The following is an 18,636-nucleotide window of genomic DNA, read 5'->3' as shown; positions in this document are numbered from 1 at the left end:
GGATTTGAACTCATGACCTTCCGAAGAGCAGTCGGTGCTCTTCCCCGCTGAGCCACCTCACCAGCCCCTCTAATTCTTTTAACAAATATTTAGTCTGCGAATTTATAGAAGCTAGTTGGGACAGACTTTAGGAAATACATAGTACTGCTTAAAGATTATTTTTGTGCACATAATAGTAGCTAACCTTAATTGCTTAGTCGTATCTTGCAGTTAGCCTATCTGTGGATTCTTTAGGTTCAATCAAATATAGATGGTATAGATTTGGAGGGAAAAATCACATCAATACTCAACATATACATCCTTTTTCTTAGCATTGTTCTGTAAATAATACAGTAAGTCCTTATATAGCATACTGTATTAGGTATAGTATAATAGTATGATGGAGACATAAATTAGTGTACATAGGCTATTTGAGTTACTGTACCCATTTATATAAGGGAATTCATCTGGGGATTATTTTAGTCAATATTCACAAAGGTACTTAACCCCAATTTATTCAGGAAACTGATACTCGGGTCAGTTTCCATGAAGTAGACTTAGAATTTGATCTGAGAACTCTCACTCTAGAATCTCTGTTCTTAATCATCACCAGTATCAATTTTTTACCTGAAAGAGTAGCTGTACAATCATTTGCCTTTTGCCATAAAAGTCTTATCCACCTGGTTCTTTCTATCTCCTAGGTTACAGGTAAATTCCGAGGAGGTGTGAATCCCTTCACCAATGGCTGCTGTAACAATGTGAGCCGTGTCCTCTGCAGCTCCCCAGCACCCAGGTACACCCACACCCTTGGTCTAGTCTAGTGTTCATTCTTGGTCAAACTTTTGTCTCCTTTGGGCCTTTTCTGAATAAGGGAAGTTTAATGGAGAATGGCCTTTTAGGAAGGGTTTGCTCTTAGAATGGTGAGTGTTACAAAGAAGAGACATGCTGATCTTCTGGTGAATTCTTGACTTCAGTTGATACTGTTTAGGTATGGCTAATTGCATTTGAGAACTGAGGAAGTATAACAGTTTAACTCTAGGGTGCTAGATATCTGCCTGTAAAGGCCTATTGTTGCTGAAGGTTTCCATTGACTTAATCAGTTTAGCACTAACTTTTACACTACTCTGATAGGACTGGTTTTTGATGCTGAAGATTAAACTGAGGGTCTTGTTCTTTATCACTGAGCTATATACTTCAGCCCATGACTGCGCATTGTATATGCACAATGCTTCCTAGATGGTATGCAAGTAGAAATTTAGAATGAAATAGTAAGTGAAGGAAGAACAATATCAATTAACCAGCCGCCCCGCGCCCCCCCATCCCCAGGGTCCAGGGACTAAACCACCAACCAAAGAGTACACATGGAGTGACCCATGGCTCCAGCTGCATATGTAGCAGAGGATGGCCTTGTTGGGCATCAGTGGGAGGAGTGGCCCTTGGTCCTGTGAAGGGGAATTTGAGGGCAGAGAGGTGGGTTGGTGGGTGGGAGTACACCCTCATAGAAGCAGGGGGAGGGGGAGATGGGTTTCTAATGGGGAAACCAAGAAAGGGGATAACACTTGAAATGTAAATAAAGAAAATATTCCAAAAAAAAGAAAGTGAAAGCCTTTTCACTCTTGCTACACAGGTATTTGGGGAGACCAAAGAAAGAGAAGACAATTGTAATCAGACCTCCTTTCCTTCGACCAGAAGTGTCAGATGGGCAGATAACTGTGAAGATTATGGATAACGGCATCCAGGGAGAACTGAGGAGGACTAAGGTGAGAAATTAGGAAAGTAAAGCTAGGTAAACCCAGGGAATTTTCATCCGATGCAAAGAGATAAAATCTTGAATTGAATGTACCTCTTTGTGTTAAAGTCACTTAAATACAGATATTTTCTTTGTTAGATTTCAAGTTCAGTGACAGTAGACACTGAGCCATTTTCTTCCATGTCTTCATAAGATATAACATCTTTCAGATGATAGACACTCAGCTTTTTTTTTCTTTATTATCCCCAAACTGACTCTTGTCCCAGTACTTACATTATGCCGACTTAATATTACCTTAATGCAGTTTCCCTATCTGATTTTCTCCATTTATTAGTCTAAGGGAAGCCTAGAGATAACAGAGAGCCAGTCTGCAGATGCGGAACCTCCACCTCCTCCTAAGCCGGACCTGAGTCGATACACGGGGCTTCGAACACACCTCAGCCTGGCTACTAATGAGGGTAAGGGCTGCCTTGATTTGTGAGCTAGATGACAGGAATGAGGTACCATGTAATTACGCAAGGGCTGGGAGGTAATAGTTGAATCATGGCTGAGAACACGCAATAGATTATACTTGAGCAGTTTTCTTTGAATAGCTAGAAAAGGAGGGATGCAGTTAGCAATAGACAGTGATTTGGACTTTACAGAGAATTACTTTTTACAATCTTATGTTGGATATGTGAATGGTGTGTGTGTGTGTGCCACGCTGGTGGTGGTGGTGAGTGGGTAGATCAAAGGATAATCTCCAGGAATTGGTTCTTTCCTTCCATTATGGATTCTGGGAATTGAATTCAGATCTTTAGGCTTTTATGGCAAGTTGCTTTTATTTTTTAAGAGTGTGCCTGAGTCAGAGAATTTCTTAATGTGTTTGATGCATTTGCCCACCACAAATTCTGAAACTAGTATAGATCTTTGCTCTTAAAAAAAAAAATCACTCCAACCCCCTTCCTGGGTAGTGATGGCTCATGCCTTTAGTGGGTGTGTCACCAGGGAGGCAGAGGCAGGTGGACCTCTAAGTTCAAGGCCAGCCTGACCTACAGTTTTGGAACAGACCACACAGAGAAACCCTATCTGGAAAAGCAAAACAAAACAAAACAAGAACTGTGGAGATCAGATTGTCATTGAACTCAGAGGGATTTGCTTGCTTCTGCCTCCAGAGTGCTGGGATTAAAGGTGTGTTCTACCACAACTGAGCTTATCACTGCTTTTTAATTTTAATATGTATATGGGTGTTTGGCTTGCACGTGTATATGTGGTCAGCATTTGTCCTCCTGATTCAGCCTTCTGAGTAGCTGGGACTACAGGCTTGCATCTAAGGACCAGGCCCAGCTGAGTCTTTAGACTACAGCAAAATCTTGTTCCCCAGACTTTGCTTTTATTGGGTATATTTGATTCTACCTTGTCTTTTCCCTGTACTTTCAGAAACCCCATAAAGGTTAAAAAAGAATTAACTTTACTAAAAGTAGTTCTCTCTGGGTTTCCCCTGTAGATAGCAGTCTCTTGGGCAAGGACAGCCCCCCTACACCTACCATGTACAAGTATCGACCAGGTTACAGCAGTAGTAGCACATCAGCCGCCATGCCTCATTCCTCCAGCGCCAAGGTACCGTGTTTCTAAGAAGTGGGGGTCATAACTTATGCTAGTTGTGGAGGGAAGGAGGAGGGAACATAAAAGCCAAGGGCATTTACTGATAATTGGTATTAAGGGAGTTAAATTTCCTTGTATTTTTCATCAAAAAAGGAGCAACGACGCATACTAGATAGAACCACTAATTAGTGTCAAATCTGACTTGAGAAAAGACCACTGCCAAGTTACTTAGTTCTGTAAGCCTCATTTCTTGCATCTTAAAATGAGGTATTTGTTCCAAGTCACAGGTTTTTGTTAAGGGCAAACCATATGATGTCCAAGTTTGAAGTGTACTACTGGCATGTAATTCTGTTCTTCAGTGGGTCTTTGGGCTCTAGTGTCTGGAAGCTATCAAAAGGATTGCTTAAGACTGTTTTACTCTTTACCACAGTTGAGTCGTGGAGACAGCTTAAAGGAGCCAACTTCAATTGCAGATAGCAGCCGCCATCCCAGCTACCGCTCAGAACCCAGCTTGGAGCCAGAGAGCTTCCGGTCTCCAACTTTTGGCAAAAGCTTTCATTTTGATCCATTGTCCAGTGGCTCACGATCCTCCAGCCTCAAGTCAGCTCAGGGCACGGGCTTTGAGCTGGGCCAGTTGCAGTCCATTCGTTCAGAGGGCACCACCTCCACCTCCTATAAGAGCCTGGCCAATCAGACACGTAATGGAAGTCTATCTTATGACAGCCTACTCACTCCTTCAGACAGCCCTGATTTTGAGTCAGTACAGGCAGGGCCTGAGCCAGACCCACCTTTAGGCTACACCTCTCCCTTCCTGTCAGCCCGGCTGGCCCAGCAACGGGAAGCCGAGAGGCACCCACGTTTGCTGCCAACTGGCCCACCACACAGAGAACCCTCACCAGTCCGTTATGACAATCTGTCTCGCCACATTGTGGCCTCACTCCAGGAGCGAGAGAAGCTGCTACGACAGTCACCTCCACTTGCAGGCCGTGAGGAAGAACCAGGCTTGGGAGACTCAGGCATTCAGTCAACACCAGGCTCAGGCCATGCTCCCCGTACTAGTTCTTCCTCAGATGATTCCAAGAGATCACCCTTGAGCAAGACTCCACTGGGACGCCCGGCTGTCCCCCGTTTTGGCAAACCAGATGGGCTAAGAGGCCGGGGATTAGGGTCCCCTGAACCAGGCACAACTGCCCCCTACTTGGGCCGATCAATGTCCTATAGCAGCCAAAAAGCCCCATCTGGTGTCTCTGAGACAGAGGAAGTAGCATTGCAGCCATTATTGACACCCAAGTAAGTATTTGTCTTACCCCTTCATTCCACTTAACTAGCAGAGGGCAGCAGGCCTTTGACTGTACACGAGTCTAGTATAGGTATTCTGGGGATTCTGAGAACTCTTTTCACATTTGATTGTCTTAAGAGATTGCAGATAGATAATATTCTGCCTTCCTGAAATACTGCCTTCCTGAAAGTTTTATTTGCCAGAAATTAAGTAAATGAGAGCTTCAGTTAGGAATGAATTGGGGAGAAAGAGGAATCAGTCTTATTTAAAGCATATCAATAAAGTAAAAGGGACTGGATTGTTTGAGTAAGAAAATATGTGAAAAAGCTCACCCACCCTGACATTAGAGCCTTTGTGTGTGTGTTTTGTGCATCTTTCCCTGATGTCTGTTTCTTCTTTTTCCCCTAGAGATGAAGTACAGCTCAAGACCACCTACAGCAAATCCAATGGGCAGCCCAAGAGTATAGGCTCAGCTTCCCCTGGCCCAGGCCAGCCACCTCTCAGTAGCCCCACAAGGGGAGGAGTCAAGAAGGTGTCAGGGGTGGGTGGTACCACTTATGAGATTTCTGTGTGAATCTTGGCACCTCCCTTCCCCCACACCTCTGCACCTACACCAAAGGGCCTCAGGTGGCCACCTTCCTTCCTTCAAGGGGCTCCCCTTCTTTGCATGGACATTTTCTAAACCACCGATTCCAAGAGGATGAGGTTTATTTTACAAAATGCCATGAGTTAAGGAGAGTTGGGGCCCTGAGACTGGGGTGGCACCTCCCCCTCCTTTGATCTTTTAAGACCTTCCCTTCCTTGATCCCTGGACCAGACTCAGTGGACATTTGTGCAATTGCTCGCCCTGGAGGGAACCAGATCATTTTTAAACCAGAAATAATTTTTTTTATTATTGTTACGGATTCTATTTTTTTCCTCTTCTCCGTTACCAGGTGTGTGTGTACATATATATATATATATATTATAAATATCAAAGAAATTATATATCTATCCTGGGATGGGAAAACAAGGGAGGGATATATAGATATATATATATATATAAGGAGGGGGATCTTATTCTTCCCTTTCCTTAGACCAGCAGGAAAAGAGAGACATTAAAGTCTTCCTTTTCTCCATGGTTCCCTCTCTTTTGTCCCAGTTACTAAGGAAGTAGCACCCTCTGCTGGTGCTAAGTGATTAGGAAGGAAACCTGGGTACATCTGGGGTTCTCAGTCAGATAAAAGAATTTGGGAGGGTTTTTTAGGCTCTTTCACATCTTTCCCCAGGAAAGGGGTCATGGTTCCATGATGGTGGTGGGAGATCAGGAAGAGAGCTTGGCCTAATTTAAGAAACATCAGGCAACCCCGCCCTCCATTCTTGGGAGACAGGGATTGTGGTGGGCTGCAGTGAGCCCCTTCAATGCTTCCCTATAATCCACAGAAAAAAAATCTTAAAATCCAAGGCCAGGAGAGAAGAATCCAAAAAGCAATATTTTTCATCATATGCCAAAAATGGGATAGAGAGAAGGAGTGGCAGGCTAGGCCCCTCCGATTGTCCCTTGGGGTTTACCCCTTAGCCCACCTCAATATGGTGCTGGGTAGAGGGGGTAGCTGGGTTCTCACCTTTAAACAGGGAAGATTCCAGCCTCTATACAGAGACCCTTTAATTTTTTTATTCTGATTAGCCATTTTAAACCAACAAGGAATAAAATAAATCCTGATCTAATCAGTTCCCCCTGACTTGTGTTTTGTCTGATTAAGGCAGGGTGAATGGTCTTATGGAGTCAAAAGAGAAACCTCATTCTCTGGTTCTGTTTTTATTCTGGCTATCAAATTAAATGCCCTGCTGGGTGAGAAAAACCTAGCTTTTCATAACAAAAACATCCTGTCTGTTGAATCTCTTGCTATTCCTTAATTTCTTCTTTTGAAAGTAAAAACAGCTAAGCATGGTGGTGCCTGCCCTTGATCCCAGAACTTGGTGGGTAAAGGCAGATGGGTCTCTCGAGCTTGGGGCAAGTTTGTGTTCATAGCCAGCCAGGGTTGCATAGTGTGATGTTATCTCAAAACAACCAAATCCAGCATTAAACTTCTTGACAGAGGTTCATTTTAAAAAGCATGTAGGGAAAAAAAGTCAGAGAGGGAAAGGAAAAGATAAAACTTGCCTAGTACACACAAGTCTCAGGGGTCAGGCCCCAGAAAAAGGTAGGAGCATAATGAAACAAATACTAGTTGGTTTTCCCTGCTAAAATATACTGGCGAGTGTGGATCACCAGTTTCCCTGTGGTATATAAACACAGGTATAAACCTTATTTGGACCAGCTTTCCAGATGGAAGATGAAGATCATCCAGGCATTTTTCTCTGAGCATATTCAGCAAAGTATTTTGTGTCTATGGTCGGAAAATTCTTGCAAACTGTTGTTTTCAGACCATGTTCTCTATTCTCATTTTGATTTTCCAGCCTGCTAATAAGTAATGTGATTGCAAGATCCAAAATTTCTTACATTTTATACTAAACTTTGACTCAAATAGAATGGCACTTGTCTTTTAAAAGGCAGCCAAACTACTCAGTTTGTTAAACACACTTTAAAACAAAACAAAACACTGAAGTCCTGGAATCAAACTATACAAAAGAGGGGAAAAAAGAAAAACAGCTTCTTGTAAAAAGCCAATTGGACTAAACCATAAAAAAGCATGGCCCTTCTCTAAAGTGTATTAATCACATGCACAGCAGGGGCTGGCCCCTCTCCAGCTGTTGGATGCTCCCACAACAGGGTCCAAGTGCCTGGAAGACAGTTTTTATCAGCAGGTTCAGTATTACAGGAAAGCCATCCTTAGCAAAGTCCACTAGTCCTCTATTAACGGAGGCTGCTGCTGCTGCTGGCTTGAGAGCTGCCCATACCTGGGTGGTCTGGACTATGTCGGTTCTGAAGAAAACAAAGAAAAGGGTAAGAACATTCAGAAACTAAATAGATGGACCTAACTGGATGTGGTGGTGGTGCGTGCCTTTAATTCCAGCACTCTGGAGGTAAAGCAAGTAGATCTCTTGAGGTAGAAGCGAGCCTGGTCTAACACAGTGAATTCCAGGCCAGCCAACACTACATATTGAAATCGTGTTACAAAACAACAAAAAAGGTGGCGCACGCCTTTAGTCCCAGCGCTTGGGAGGCAGAGGCAGGCGGATTTCTGAGTTAGAGGCCAGCCTGGTCTACAGAGTGAGTTCCAGGACAGCCAGGGCTATACAGAGAAACCCTATCTAGAAAAACCCCAAAAAACAAAGACAAACAAAAAACAACAAAAAAATCTAAATAAATACAAGATGAGCCTGCTTGCATAAACTTGCTATCTCAGTTACAAAGTCCAAGGCTTGCCTAGACAACCAGTGAAACACTATCTCAAAAATTATCAATAAGAGGCTGGAAAGATGGCTCAGTGGTTATAGGCATATACTATCTTGTAGAAAACCTGAATTCAGTTCCCAGCACCATCATAGCTGTGACTCCAGCTCTAGGGCTTAAGCCCTCTTCTGGCCTCAGGACACTGCACTCATGTAGGGAAGCACATGTAAAAAAAAAAGGTGGCACGGGAAAACTCAATGGGTCCCAACCACAACAGCCCCTACCTTCTTCTTCTTCTTTTCTTTCTTCTTCCTTTTTCGTTCAGGATCCTCCTCTTTCTTCTTTTTCTTCTTCTTGTGATCTGAATCAGATGGTGTTTCTGTAGGAAACATTAAGAGCCTATAACCTGTTGAGCTTAAGACCTACTGCTATAAACTCTTAAGGCTACAGGAAAATCTAACTCTAGAAATCCTATTTTTCTCAAGTGTCTAGAAAGGATACAGAGGAGCTGCTAGAGCACCTGTACTAACACTACTTGCCCAAGAAATGTTACTACATGAATTTCTTCTTGGAGAAAATTGTGGTCCAGAGTAACTAAGCTTAACTGGAAAGGCCAGGCCATACCCAAGCCAGTGTCTCCATCTGAATAAGAGATGCTCCTTACCTGGGGGAACAGGATCCTGGGTACGGCTCTGTTTGTGCTTATGCTTATTCTTCTTTTTGGGAGGCTGAATATGCATCAGACGACACTGCTCCGGCAACTGAGGGAACCAAAGGAAGGTCCCGTTGAATAGAGAGAATCCTCTCTCCCATCATCTGTTCTCAGTAAATAATGAAGAAACAGACTTGGACAGAAAACTACCTCTGTGCCTTTCAGGCCATTTGCTTTCCTACTCCCCAAAAAGAGACTCACCGGGCCAGTGTGGAGGCGGAAGCCAGACAGCATGGTCCCTGTGATTGGATTAAAAGAGCCACCAAGAATAGGAGGCTTCTCAATGAGGGAGCGGAGGCTGCTGTTGTCATGGGAGCCAGGGAGATCAATCATCCCTGGCAGATCAGGCAGGAAGTTACTTAGCTTCTCCTTCACTTTCTTCCCACAGAATTTATTATAGGCTTGTTCCAGGTTGTAGTGTGTGATTAAATTGGTGCTGCCCGTCAGCTCTGTGCTGCCTAGAAAATAGTAATAGTGAGATTATACCAAAAGTAGACAACTTTTTGTTAGTAACTCAGAAGGAAATTGAAAGAAAAAACAATCTTTAGATTTACTTTATATGCATGTTTATTTTGTCTGCATGTTATGTATGTGTACCATGTGTGTCTGGTGTCTGCAGAGGTCAGAATGGTTGGATCCGCTAGAACTGGAGTTAAGGAAGGTTGTAAGCTGCCCTAGGAACTGATCTGGCTCTTTTGCATATCCCGTAGAGCCATCTGTCTAGACCCTGGAAGGACTATATTTTAATGTAAATGAGGAATCTATTTTGTAAATGAGGAATTATTGTCTTAATTCTTCTTAAATAGAATTCTAATTCTCCTGTTGCTATGAAGAGACATGGCTACAGCAACTCTGAGAAGGCTTGCTTACAGTTTGAGAGGCTTAAGTTCATTATGTTTGGTAGCATGGTGAGCGCATGGTGCTAGTGTGCTAGTGATGGAGTTGAGAGCTGTCCTCAGCCCAGAAAGAGAGCCTAGACATGGGCTTTTGAAACCTCAGAGCCCATCCCCAATGACCATACCTCCTAATCCTTCTAATCTTTTTAAAGGAATTCTATTCCCTGGTAACATTTAAATATATGAGCCTTTGGAAGCCATTCTTATTCAAGCTACTGCAATTAATAAGCTTTTTTTTTTTTTTAATAAAATAAACGAAACAAAGCCAGGAATGGTGGCACTTGCCTTTAATCCCAGCATTCACGTGGGAGGCAGAGGCAGGCAGATCTCTCTGAGTTCAAGACTAACCTAGTTTACAAAGCTAGTTCCAGGATAGCTAAGGCTGTTACACAAAGACTCTGTCTCAAAAAAAAAAAAAAAAAACATACAATTAAACAAACATACACACATCCGCTAGCACACACACAAAACAGAAACAAAAGCAAATTTTGTTTCTGAGAATTAAGACAATAATTCCTCATTTACAAAATAGATTCCTCATTTACATTAAAATATAGTCCTTCCAGGGGCTAGACAGATGGCTCTACAGGATATGCAAAAGAGCCAGATCAGTTCCTAGGTTGAGTATCAGTAGGTCAAAGATCTGAAGTTAGTGAATTCTAGCACTCAAAAGGTTTCATATTTTGGAGCATTCCAGACTTCATATTTTTGGTTTCAGGATGTACATCTGAGTATCTATGCAAATATGCTAAAATCTGTAAAACTGGAAACATTTTAGATAAGCATATTATAGACACTAAACCTGTAATAACATGATAGGCAGGTATGGTGGTGCACACCTGTAAGTGTAATGCCAGGACTTAGAAGGCTGAGAGGCAAGGCAGCTACATTCAAGGCTAGTTTGGGCTACCTAATGAGAGCCTGTCTCAAACACCCCACCTCAGTAACATATAATAAACAAATACAAAATACTATACTATGGGCTAGAAGGATGAAAAGGTGATGGAGCAAAGAAGGGCAGAGATAGAAACTGAAAAAAGAAAAAGCTAACTAGAATAACTTACTTGACATTGTATCAAATACTGTTCTGCTTTTCATAAAATCTCTCAGAAACATCTCTATGTGGACCAGCATATCAACCTTATAGTTCAGTTACAGATACAATATATTCAATGGCCGATGTTTTTCAAAAGAATAGAAATAAGCTAATAATGTGGACAAAATAAAAGAGTAGAAATATCTAATGTAGAACCTCCCTGATAATTATGACACATACAGGTAAAGTGGCCTGTTTATGGCATTTACTTGGGAAAGTTCAGGTTCTGCACTGTGAAGGCAGAGACGGTGTCTTATTCACATGACTGGTTAGTGCCCAGGTTACACATTAAGATGTTTCTGACATAAACAAGCACTTTTCTTCTGGTCTAGGTCTTACTCTACATGTTTCCTTCTCTTCACTGTGAAATAACCGAGAAGAACGATGTACAACAGTGTTGGGTCTTTAGTGTTACCATCCCTTCCCTAACTCTGGGCACACCTTCTGTTTTATCTCCTTTGTCCTGTTCTGCTAGTGCTCCTCCTTCCAGATGCTTACGTTGACGGCTCAGTTGAGAAGGCACTTGTTGCTTTTCTTTTCTTTTTTTTTTAAATTAATTTTTATTTATATGAGTACACTGTAGCTGTCTTCAGACACACCAGAAGAGGGCATCAGATCCCATTACAGATGGTTGTGAGCCACCATGTGGTTGCTGGGAATTGAACTCAGGACCTCTGGAAGAGCAGCCATCTTAACTGCTGAGCCATCTCTCCAGCCCCCGACTTGTTGATTTTCATAATTTTTTTTTTTTTCCAAAAGGGTTTCTTTGTTTAACAGCACTGCCTACCCTGGAACTTGTTTTGTAGACCAGGCTGGTCTCAAATGCAGATCTGTCTACCTCTGCCCCCCCAAGAGCTGGGACTAAAGGTGTGAGCACCACAGCCAGTGCTTTTCATAATTTCTAAAAAAAGGAGCTCAAGCATATCAAAATGGCATATTCTAGTAATACCAGCATTCAGGAGATAGAGGCATGAAAATAAGGAGCTCATCCTTGACTGCAGGAGTTTGAAGCCATTCTGGGTGACATGAGACTGCCTCAAAAAAAGAAAAAAAAGAAAGAAAGAAAGAAATTAAGTAAATATGAGATAACCCAGGTTCCATTCTCAACACCTACAGGGCAGCGTGCAGGCATGTGTATATAAATCCAGTTAGAGGTCAGAGATGTTTTCTCTGACCTCCCTGAATACCAGGCACACACACACATACACACACAGTGCATATACACACATGCAGAAAAACATTCATACACATAAACACTAAAAACTAAATCTATTTGAACTGTTGGTTCTCTGAAAATGATTTATAAAACTCTTTAAGAAGCCATGACTCTAAAAACAAATTTGAATTTCCAATTCTATGTCAATTCTATGCAGGTTCATTTTTTTCCCTTTTCTTGAAGTTCTAAATATTGTTCACATCATTATGGCCTCTCTATTCCAATTCTTGGAACTCACATTCTGTAGGTTTAGAAAGCAATACTTCTTTATAAAACAAAAAACAGTGGCACAGTGCTTATGGAGGTCATGGAAGGCCTTGAGTGTGATTTTAAGCATGATGGAGGAAGGGGGCAAATAAGCCTCTACTTAAATTCCCATGGTACTTGAGTCTAATAATTTTTTTAAAAATGATTTATTTAAAAAATTTTTTAAAGATTTATTTATTATATGTAAGTACACTGTAGCTGTCTTCAGACGCACCAGAAGAGGGCGTCAGAACTCATTACGGGTGGTTGTGAGCCACCATGTGGTTACTGGGATTTGAACTCATGACCTTCTGAAGAGCAGTTGGTGCTCTTACCCGCTGAGCCATCTCACCAGCCCCTAAAATTTTTTTTTGATACAGAGTTTCTCTCTAAAGTCTTGGATAACTTGGAACTTACTATGTAGACCAAAGTTAGCCTTGAATTCAGAGATCGACCTGCTTCCACTTCTTGATTCACCCTAAAAGATTTATTTTTATCTTATTTGTGTGTATATGTGAGTGTGTTGTGTGGATGAATGCCACATATTCTTTACCTGTGCAGGCTAGCAGAGGGTATTGGGGTCCCTGGAGTTGGAGTTACATACAGATAATTAATTATGAGGTTCCCATGTGGGTTATGGGAACCAAACTTGGTCCTTTGGACAACATCATATGTCCTTAACATCATAACCTTAGAGTCACCTCTCCAGTTCCTATAAGCCCTTGTTAAGGCAAGGTCTCATGTAGCCAACAATGACCTTGGACTCCTGATCTTCCTGCCTATACCTCCAGAGGGCTGGGATTACAGAAGTATACTACCAAGCCTGGTTTGTCAAGTATGGAGACTCAATAGAGAGAGGTCTTTATGCGTGCTAAGCATGCACTCTACTGACTAATCTACATCCCTAGCCTTCCTAATCATATTTTATTACAACTTAACTTTGGAGTCTAATCAACCACTCATCTTCCATGCAAACTTTCTAATGTATCCAATTGGATCTAATTATCTTCTGAGTAGAAAACAGCAGCAACAAAACTGTGGCACTATTTCCTTTGAGAAAATGACTTTCTAATTTTGTTCACCTATATAACTTCTTCAGGGTTCAGTTCAAATGAATCTTATTCTTGCTATCATTTTGGCTAACACATTTTGAGAACCATCGGGTAGTTTTTAACATTGCTTCCTGTGTGAAGCACGACTATAAATAAATAGGACTGACACCCATAAAATATAAGCACAATCCTTAGACCATGTATTTTGGATCTCAAAAAATAAGCTATCTAAAGACCAAGCTTAAAAACCTCCACTTCTCATAATCCCACCATACCCAGCATTTGCCTCGGATATTCAGTACTTACCAACTGATTTATAAATAAACAGTATAATTAGAACAGGTAATGCAAAAGATAAACTAAGAAGCCGGGCATGGTGGTGCAGACCTGAAGATAGAAGCAAGTGGATCTCTGTGAGTTCAAGGCCAGCCTAGTCTACAATGAATTTCAGACAAGCCAAACCTACATAGTGAGACTCTGTCTCAAAAACCCAGTAAGATGGGCTGGAGAGATGGCTTAGCAGTTTAAGTGCACCGACTGCTTCTTCCAGAGGTCCTGAGTTCAATTCTCAGAAATCACATGGTAGCTCACAACCATCTGTAATGGTATCTCATGCCCTAACAGAGATCAATACATAAAATAAATAAATCTTAAAAAAATAAGAACAACTATAATAAGGAAAAAAACCTGCTTTATCATTTCTTTATGCTTCAGTTCTCGATTATAAAATATAGACAATACCTATCTACCTAAAAGGACTAGGTAAGTATTACATACTATTACACACTGCACTGATGTGAACTTCAAACTATTTGCTAATAGATAATTGGGATAACTGAACTTTTTATTTTTTATTTTTTTGAAGCAGGATCTCATGTCCCCCAGGCTGGGCTTGAACTCCAGATCCTTCTGCCTTCACCTCCTGAGTGCTGGTAATGTAGTACCACAAGTTCCCTAAGACTCAACGTGCCCAGAATGTCTCTTAATTTTTAGCTCTTCAAATGTTTTCTTTCCATAACTTCCTACTCTCAGACTACCATACCTTTTGTATGGGACACTCACACTTCCTCTCTCCGTTTATTTTTAGATCTTTGTTTCTGTAGGCTTTACCTTTAACTTGTATCCTGTATTCACTTGCTTCTCTACTGCTAAGACCTGGTCCAAATCATCTCTTTTCTGAACACTGACTGGTAACTTCTGATTATCCCATTTTCATTTCTCATGTTTCTGCTGAATATCTAAAAATCACTAAATTAGATCATTTCACACTCATGTTGAAATTACTTCAATTTGAACGTTTAAACAACCTCCATTGACTTATAAAGGCCTCTACCTATTTCTCATCACTCCTGGATTTGTTGGCTTTCCTGAGTCCAGTGTGTCTTCTGCCCCTCAGATATTCCAAGCCCCCTGCCCCAAAGGTCTCCTAATTTAGTTTCTTGTATCTAGTATCTCCTCTCTGTCCATACACGGATGGCTTTGTTTATTCTTGAATGCTACCTACTCAGAGATGATTCTGTGAACGCGATGCCTTATGCATAACAGGCAGTTCTATCACTGAGCCACGCCCCCCACAATTTCCCCCGAATCATTTTATGAATTTAAGAATTGATTCAATTTTAATCCTTTCTTTGAGCAGGTTAATTTCCGAGTCCCTGAAAAGGAAGGCAACTTGCTACAAACCAACAAGTTTGTGACAGACTTTAAACTAAAATCTTAGCGTCTCCAGAAATGTTAAATCAGGTCTCCCGAGTTCCAAACAACGGCTCACGTCTTTAAGAGTCACAAACGGCGGTTAGAGAACCCGGATCACAGAACTCCTCGCTAGAAGTAGTCCCAGATAGTCACAACCAACCCAAACCCACGCCAGAAAATCAAGTTATCTCTTAGGGTTGTGAGTCGCCAAAGGGCTTCTGACACTGTTGCCCACTGGCCACGCGTAGCCCTGTTATCTCACACCTAGCGCGGCAGGACGTTCGCCACAACCGTCTCCTAAACTATTATCTGATTGGCTACTTTTGGCCCACTACTCACCGGGCAATTCCCGCATCAGGTAGAAGGGTCCGCTTCCAGCGGTCGACTTATCGGCTCCCGTGGGAGCCGAGGTCGCCGTAGAGGGCGGGGCTGTGCCTGGACCACCTCCCGGAGGAGGAGGGGGTGGCGGGGGTGGCTTTCCAGGCCCGAAGCCTAGGGCGCTTGGTGGCGGTGGGGGGTCAGTTTGAGCTCCAAACAGCGCCGTGAAGTTCTCCATAGCACTCTCCGCTCCTGGTTACCCGGGAATCAGGCGTTAATTACTTTCATTGGACAGTACTTTCACAGGGTACCACCCTCTTCGTCTAAGAGCTTCCCATCATTGGATACATTAAGGCCCGCCCACCGTCTTCCGGCAAGTTACTTCCGTCGCCAGAGAGGCTGTTCAGGTAGTGTTTCGCAGACGAATGGCCAATAAAATGACTCAGGTAGAAAAGCGACAACAATGAAGACCAATAGACTATTTAACTCATTTTCTGATCCATTATAGCACCCAATAAGAGTTCTACATCCGGGTCTGGAGGCGTTGCATCTGATATTTGACCCAATAGAAGCCTTGCTGGTGGGAGGACGACGATTTGGGGAGCGGGAGTGAGCCTGCGAGAGAGTAGGCAGGAAAGATGGCTGTCCTCGCGCCTCTGATTGCTTTGGTGTACTCCGTGCCGCGGCTTTCTCGATGGCTGGCCCGACCTTACTGCCTTCTGTCTGCTCTGCTTTCCGTGGCTTTCCTCCTCGTGAGGAAACTGCCGCCGATTTGCAATGGTCTCCCCACGCAACGCGAAGATGGCAACCCGTGTGACTTTGACTGGGTGAGCGCCCCCTGCCTTACCAGCTCTCGACCTTGACCATCCCTGCCCTGCAGGTGCATGTGAAAATATGAGGGCAGGTTTCGGGAGGTAGCGGCCTTATCTAGTCTTAACCTTCGTGTTTAAGATGGAGAAACAGGTTCCAGGGTTTCCATCACAGATGAACAGTATTCTACAGTGATTCCAAGTTATCTGGGGCGCCAGTGAAGAAGACAAGGCCCCTAGAAGAAATACCATTTAAAAAAAAATTTTTTTTTTTAATTTTTAACGAAGTGGTCACAGTGTAGTTAGGCGATTTCCCAAGGTAACACAGCGTTCAGAAAGTGCTGTCTAATCTTATTCAATTCTCAGATAGACGGGCAGACATAGGTCGCTGACTCAACAAAATGAATGACTTTGGTGGGAAATCGGCTACTCTGAGTAAAGTAACTGCACACACTATCTTCCTGAGGTGGGATAGCAAAACAGGGAAAATAAATACGAGGTTGGGGAAAGCCCCCCAATCATCTAAGAAGCAATATTTAAGAACAATTAACATTTGCCGTGAAGATTGTGGACATAGAGCTAATATTTCTTTCCTATACAGATATTTATGCTAAAATAGCAATGACCAGGACTTAAGGCCTAAAGGTATTAATATAACCTTGGGTATGCCTCACATGTTCTGGGACTCTCAAACAAGATTATTAACTGTTTACATTAAAGATACAATACTGTTACCAGGCTTTACATTGTACGCTTTTAATCCCAGCACTCTGGAGACAGGGAGGTGGACTTCTGTAAGATTGATGTAAGCCTGGTCTATATAGGACTTTCCAGATCCATCAGGACTACCATAGTTAGACCCTAACTCAAAACAAAAGAGCACACCAGATAACCCACTTATCTCAATTCCTGTACTCTAGAGTCTTTATAAATTGCCTCTTAACAATTGCTCTATGATTTCATTAGGCCCTCTGAAGATATTATCTTCAAATCCCACCAATATAGTATAGATGACTATAGTAAAGAAAATGAAGTGCTTATGTTTTTGTTTTTTTATTCCCTCCCCCCGCCCCCCCAAGACAGGGTTTCTCTGTATAGCCCTGGCTGTCCTGGGAACTCACTCTGTAGACCAGGCTGGCCTCAAACTCAGAGATCCACCTGCCTCTGCTGGGATTAAAGGCATGCACCACCACCACCTGGCGCTTATGTTTTTTGAGTCTTTCTGAACTCATCTTCTTTCTCTCTTAGCCCACATACTTAAGACTATACTAAAATAGCCTAGGAATGGAAAGATAGTTCAGTGGTTAAGAACACATACTCAAGCCATGCAGTGGTGGCATATGCCATTAATCCCAGCACTTGGGAGGCAGAGGCAGGTGGATCTCTATGAGTTTAAAGCCAGCCTAGTCTACAGAGCTAGTTCTAGGACAGCCAAGGCTACATAAAGGAACCCTGTCTTGGGGGAAGTAGGGGAAATAATACATTACTCATTTCTGATAACCCAGATTTGATTCCTAGTACCTACATTAGGAGGCTTGGGGCTGCTTGTAACTCTGGAATTGAGGGGGTCTTTTTTAGGGACCTGCACTCACTTGCACATACCAAGCACACATGTATGTGATAAAAATAATAAAAAATAAATATGGAATTAGGAAGACCTCAACTCTGGGGACTGGAGAGATGAGATGGCTCAGTAGTTAAGAGTACTGGCTGCTCTTTGAGAGGACTTGAGTGAGGTTTCTAGCACCCACATGGTGGCTCAAAACCATCCATCATTCCAGTTTCAGAGGATCCAGCAATGACCTCTGGTCTCTGTGAGTACTAGACACACAGTACATTTATATACATTCAGGTAAACCCCTAATACACATTTAATGCATTACACATAAAATAAAAATAATCTTTAAACACAAATACATAGCTCTTTATATTGGTTAGCTGTGAAGCTCTCCTTTAATGAAACTATGAATCCCACTTTGGCCTGAATGGGCTCCTAAAAGATTAGGGTAACTCCTCAGGCTGTGCCAGCAACAGTAGAACTGTGTCTGTTGTCCTCATTGGCCTGGAACGTGTGTAAACCAAGGTAGGTTTGCGCTTTTGGTATTTCTCCTGCCTCTATTGTCCAGAACGCTGGGTTAACATGTGTGCACCACACACTATGTGTATCCTCAAGATAGAAAACAGTATAAAAATTTGAGACTCACTGAAAAGGAATTGTAATAATAATATAATACTAACAGTGATTGTAAAAACACAGCATGGTAATCCACATTGTAATTTCAGCATTTGGGAGGGGGAGGCAAGAGGATCACAACATAGTGAGTTGGGTGCCCGCTTGACCTGTGAAAGAGTCTTGAAAACAAAATAAAAGACAAATCATTGTAGCCTCAGCTATATAACAAGATCCTTTCTCAAAATCAAATGGCAAGAAAGAAGGCTGAGGGGGGGAGCTTTGTGAGTTTGAAAGAACTGACTCCTGCAAGATGTCCTCTGTCTTCCACATGTATGCTGTGGCACATGCATGAGAATGTGTGCAGGCACACACACACACACACACACACACACACACACACAAAATTCCTGTTGTTAAAGAAAGAAAACCAGCCGGGCGGTGGTGGCGCATGCCTTTAATCCCAGCCCTTGGGAGGCAGAGGCAGGTGAATTTCTGAGTTCGAGGCCAGCCTGGTC

The 18,636-nt window shown here is 42.5% G+C and overlaps 3 protein-coding genes across 5 annotated transcripts in view; 2 read left to right on the top strand and 1 right to left on the bottom strand.

The window, feature by feature from the left end:
- The window catches only part of Zdhhc5 (zinc finger DHHC-type palmitoyltransferase 5), a 28,448-nt gene extending 22,135 nt beyond the window's left edge, over positions 1-6,313 (top strand). The window contains exons 7-12 of one of the 2 annotated variants that reach the window (XM_031370840.1): positions 681-772; positions 1,607-1,739; positions 2,064-2,187; positions 3,216-3,328; positions 3,744-4,603; positions 5,001-6,313. In XM_031370840.1, the coding sequence (XP_031226700.1) occupies positions 681-772; positions 1,607-1,739; positions 2,064-2,187; positions 3,216-3,328; positions 3,744-4,603; positions 5,001-5,166 (1,488 nt within the window). In that variant the 3' untranslated portion in view covers positions 5,167-6,313. The remainder of the gene's footprint in view (positions 1-680; positions 773-1,606; positions 1,740-2,063; positions 2,188-3,215; positions 3,329-3,743; positions 4,604-5,000) is intronic. The other variant, XM_031370841.1, reaches the window with a different exon arrangement.
- Positions 6,314-6,382: 69 nt separating this feature from the next.
- Med19 (mediator complex subunit 19) lies at positions 6,383-15,684 on the bottom strand. The gene is made up of 5 exons (XM_031370848.1): positions 15,161-15,684; positions 8,822-9,078; positions 8,573-8,669; positions 8,193-8,287; positions 6,383-7,497 (listed from the first exon to the last, which is right to left on the bottom strand). The coding sequence occupies exons 1-5, from the start codon at positions 15,375-15,377 to the stop codon at positions 7,429-7,431; spliced, it is 735 nt and encodes a 244-aa protein (XP_031226708.1). The 5' UTR covers positions 15,378-15,684; the 3' UTR covers positions 6,383-7,428.
- Tmx2 (thioredoxin related transmembrane protein 2) overlaps positions 14,975-18,636 on the top strand; it is an 8,855-nt gene continuing 5,193 nt past the window's right edge. Inside the window, exons 1-3 of one of the 2 annotated variants that reach the window (XM_031370846.1) lie at positions 14,975-15,179; positions 15,446-15,546; positions 15,648-15,966. In XM_031370846.1, coding sequence (XP_031226706.1) covers positions 15,778-15,966 — 189 coding nt within the window. In that variant the 5' untranslated portion in view covers positions 14,975-15,179; positions 15,446-15,546; positions 15,648-15,777. Of the gene's footprint in view, positions 15,180-15,434; positions 15,547-15,647; positions 15,967-18,636 lie in introns of both variants that reach the window. The other variant, XM_031370845.1, reaches the window with a different exon arrangement.

The sequence above is a fragment of the Mastomys coucha genome, unplaced genomic scaffold, assembly GCF_008632895.1.
Source record: "Mastomys coucha isolate ucsf_1 unplaced genomic scaffold, UCSF_Mcou_1 pScaffold15, whole genome shotgun sequence".
NCBI classification, from domain to species: Eukaryota; Metazoa; Chordata; class Mammalia; order Rodentia; family Muridae; genus Mastomys; species Mastomys coucha.
Note: the sequence above shows the minus strand (reverse complement) of the source record. Positions and strands in the feature narration are given on the sequence as shown.

Coding starts and splice junctions, on each gene's coding strand:
- Med19 (XM_031370848.1), bottom strand. CDS start 15,377: ATGGAGAACTTCACGGCGCTGTTTGGAGCTCAAACTGACCCCCCACCG. Junction 9,079..15,160: donor CCTGATGCGGGAATTGCCCG/GTGAGTAGTGGG, acceptor ACTATTTTCTAG/GCAGCACAGAGCTGACGGGC. Junction 8,670..8,821: donor TCCGCCTCCACACTGGCCCG/GTGAGTCTCTTT, acceptor TGGTTCCCTCAG/TTGCCGGAGCAGTGTCGTCT.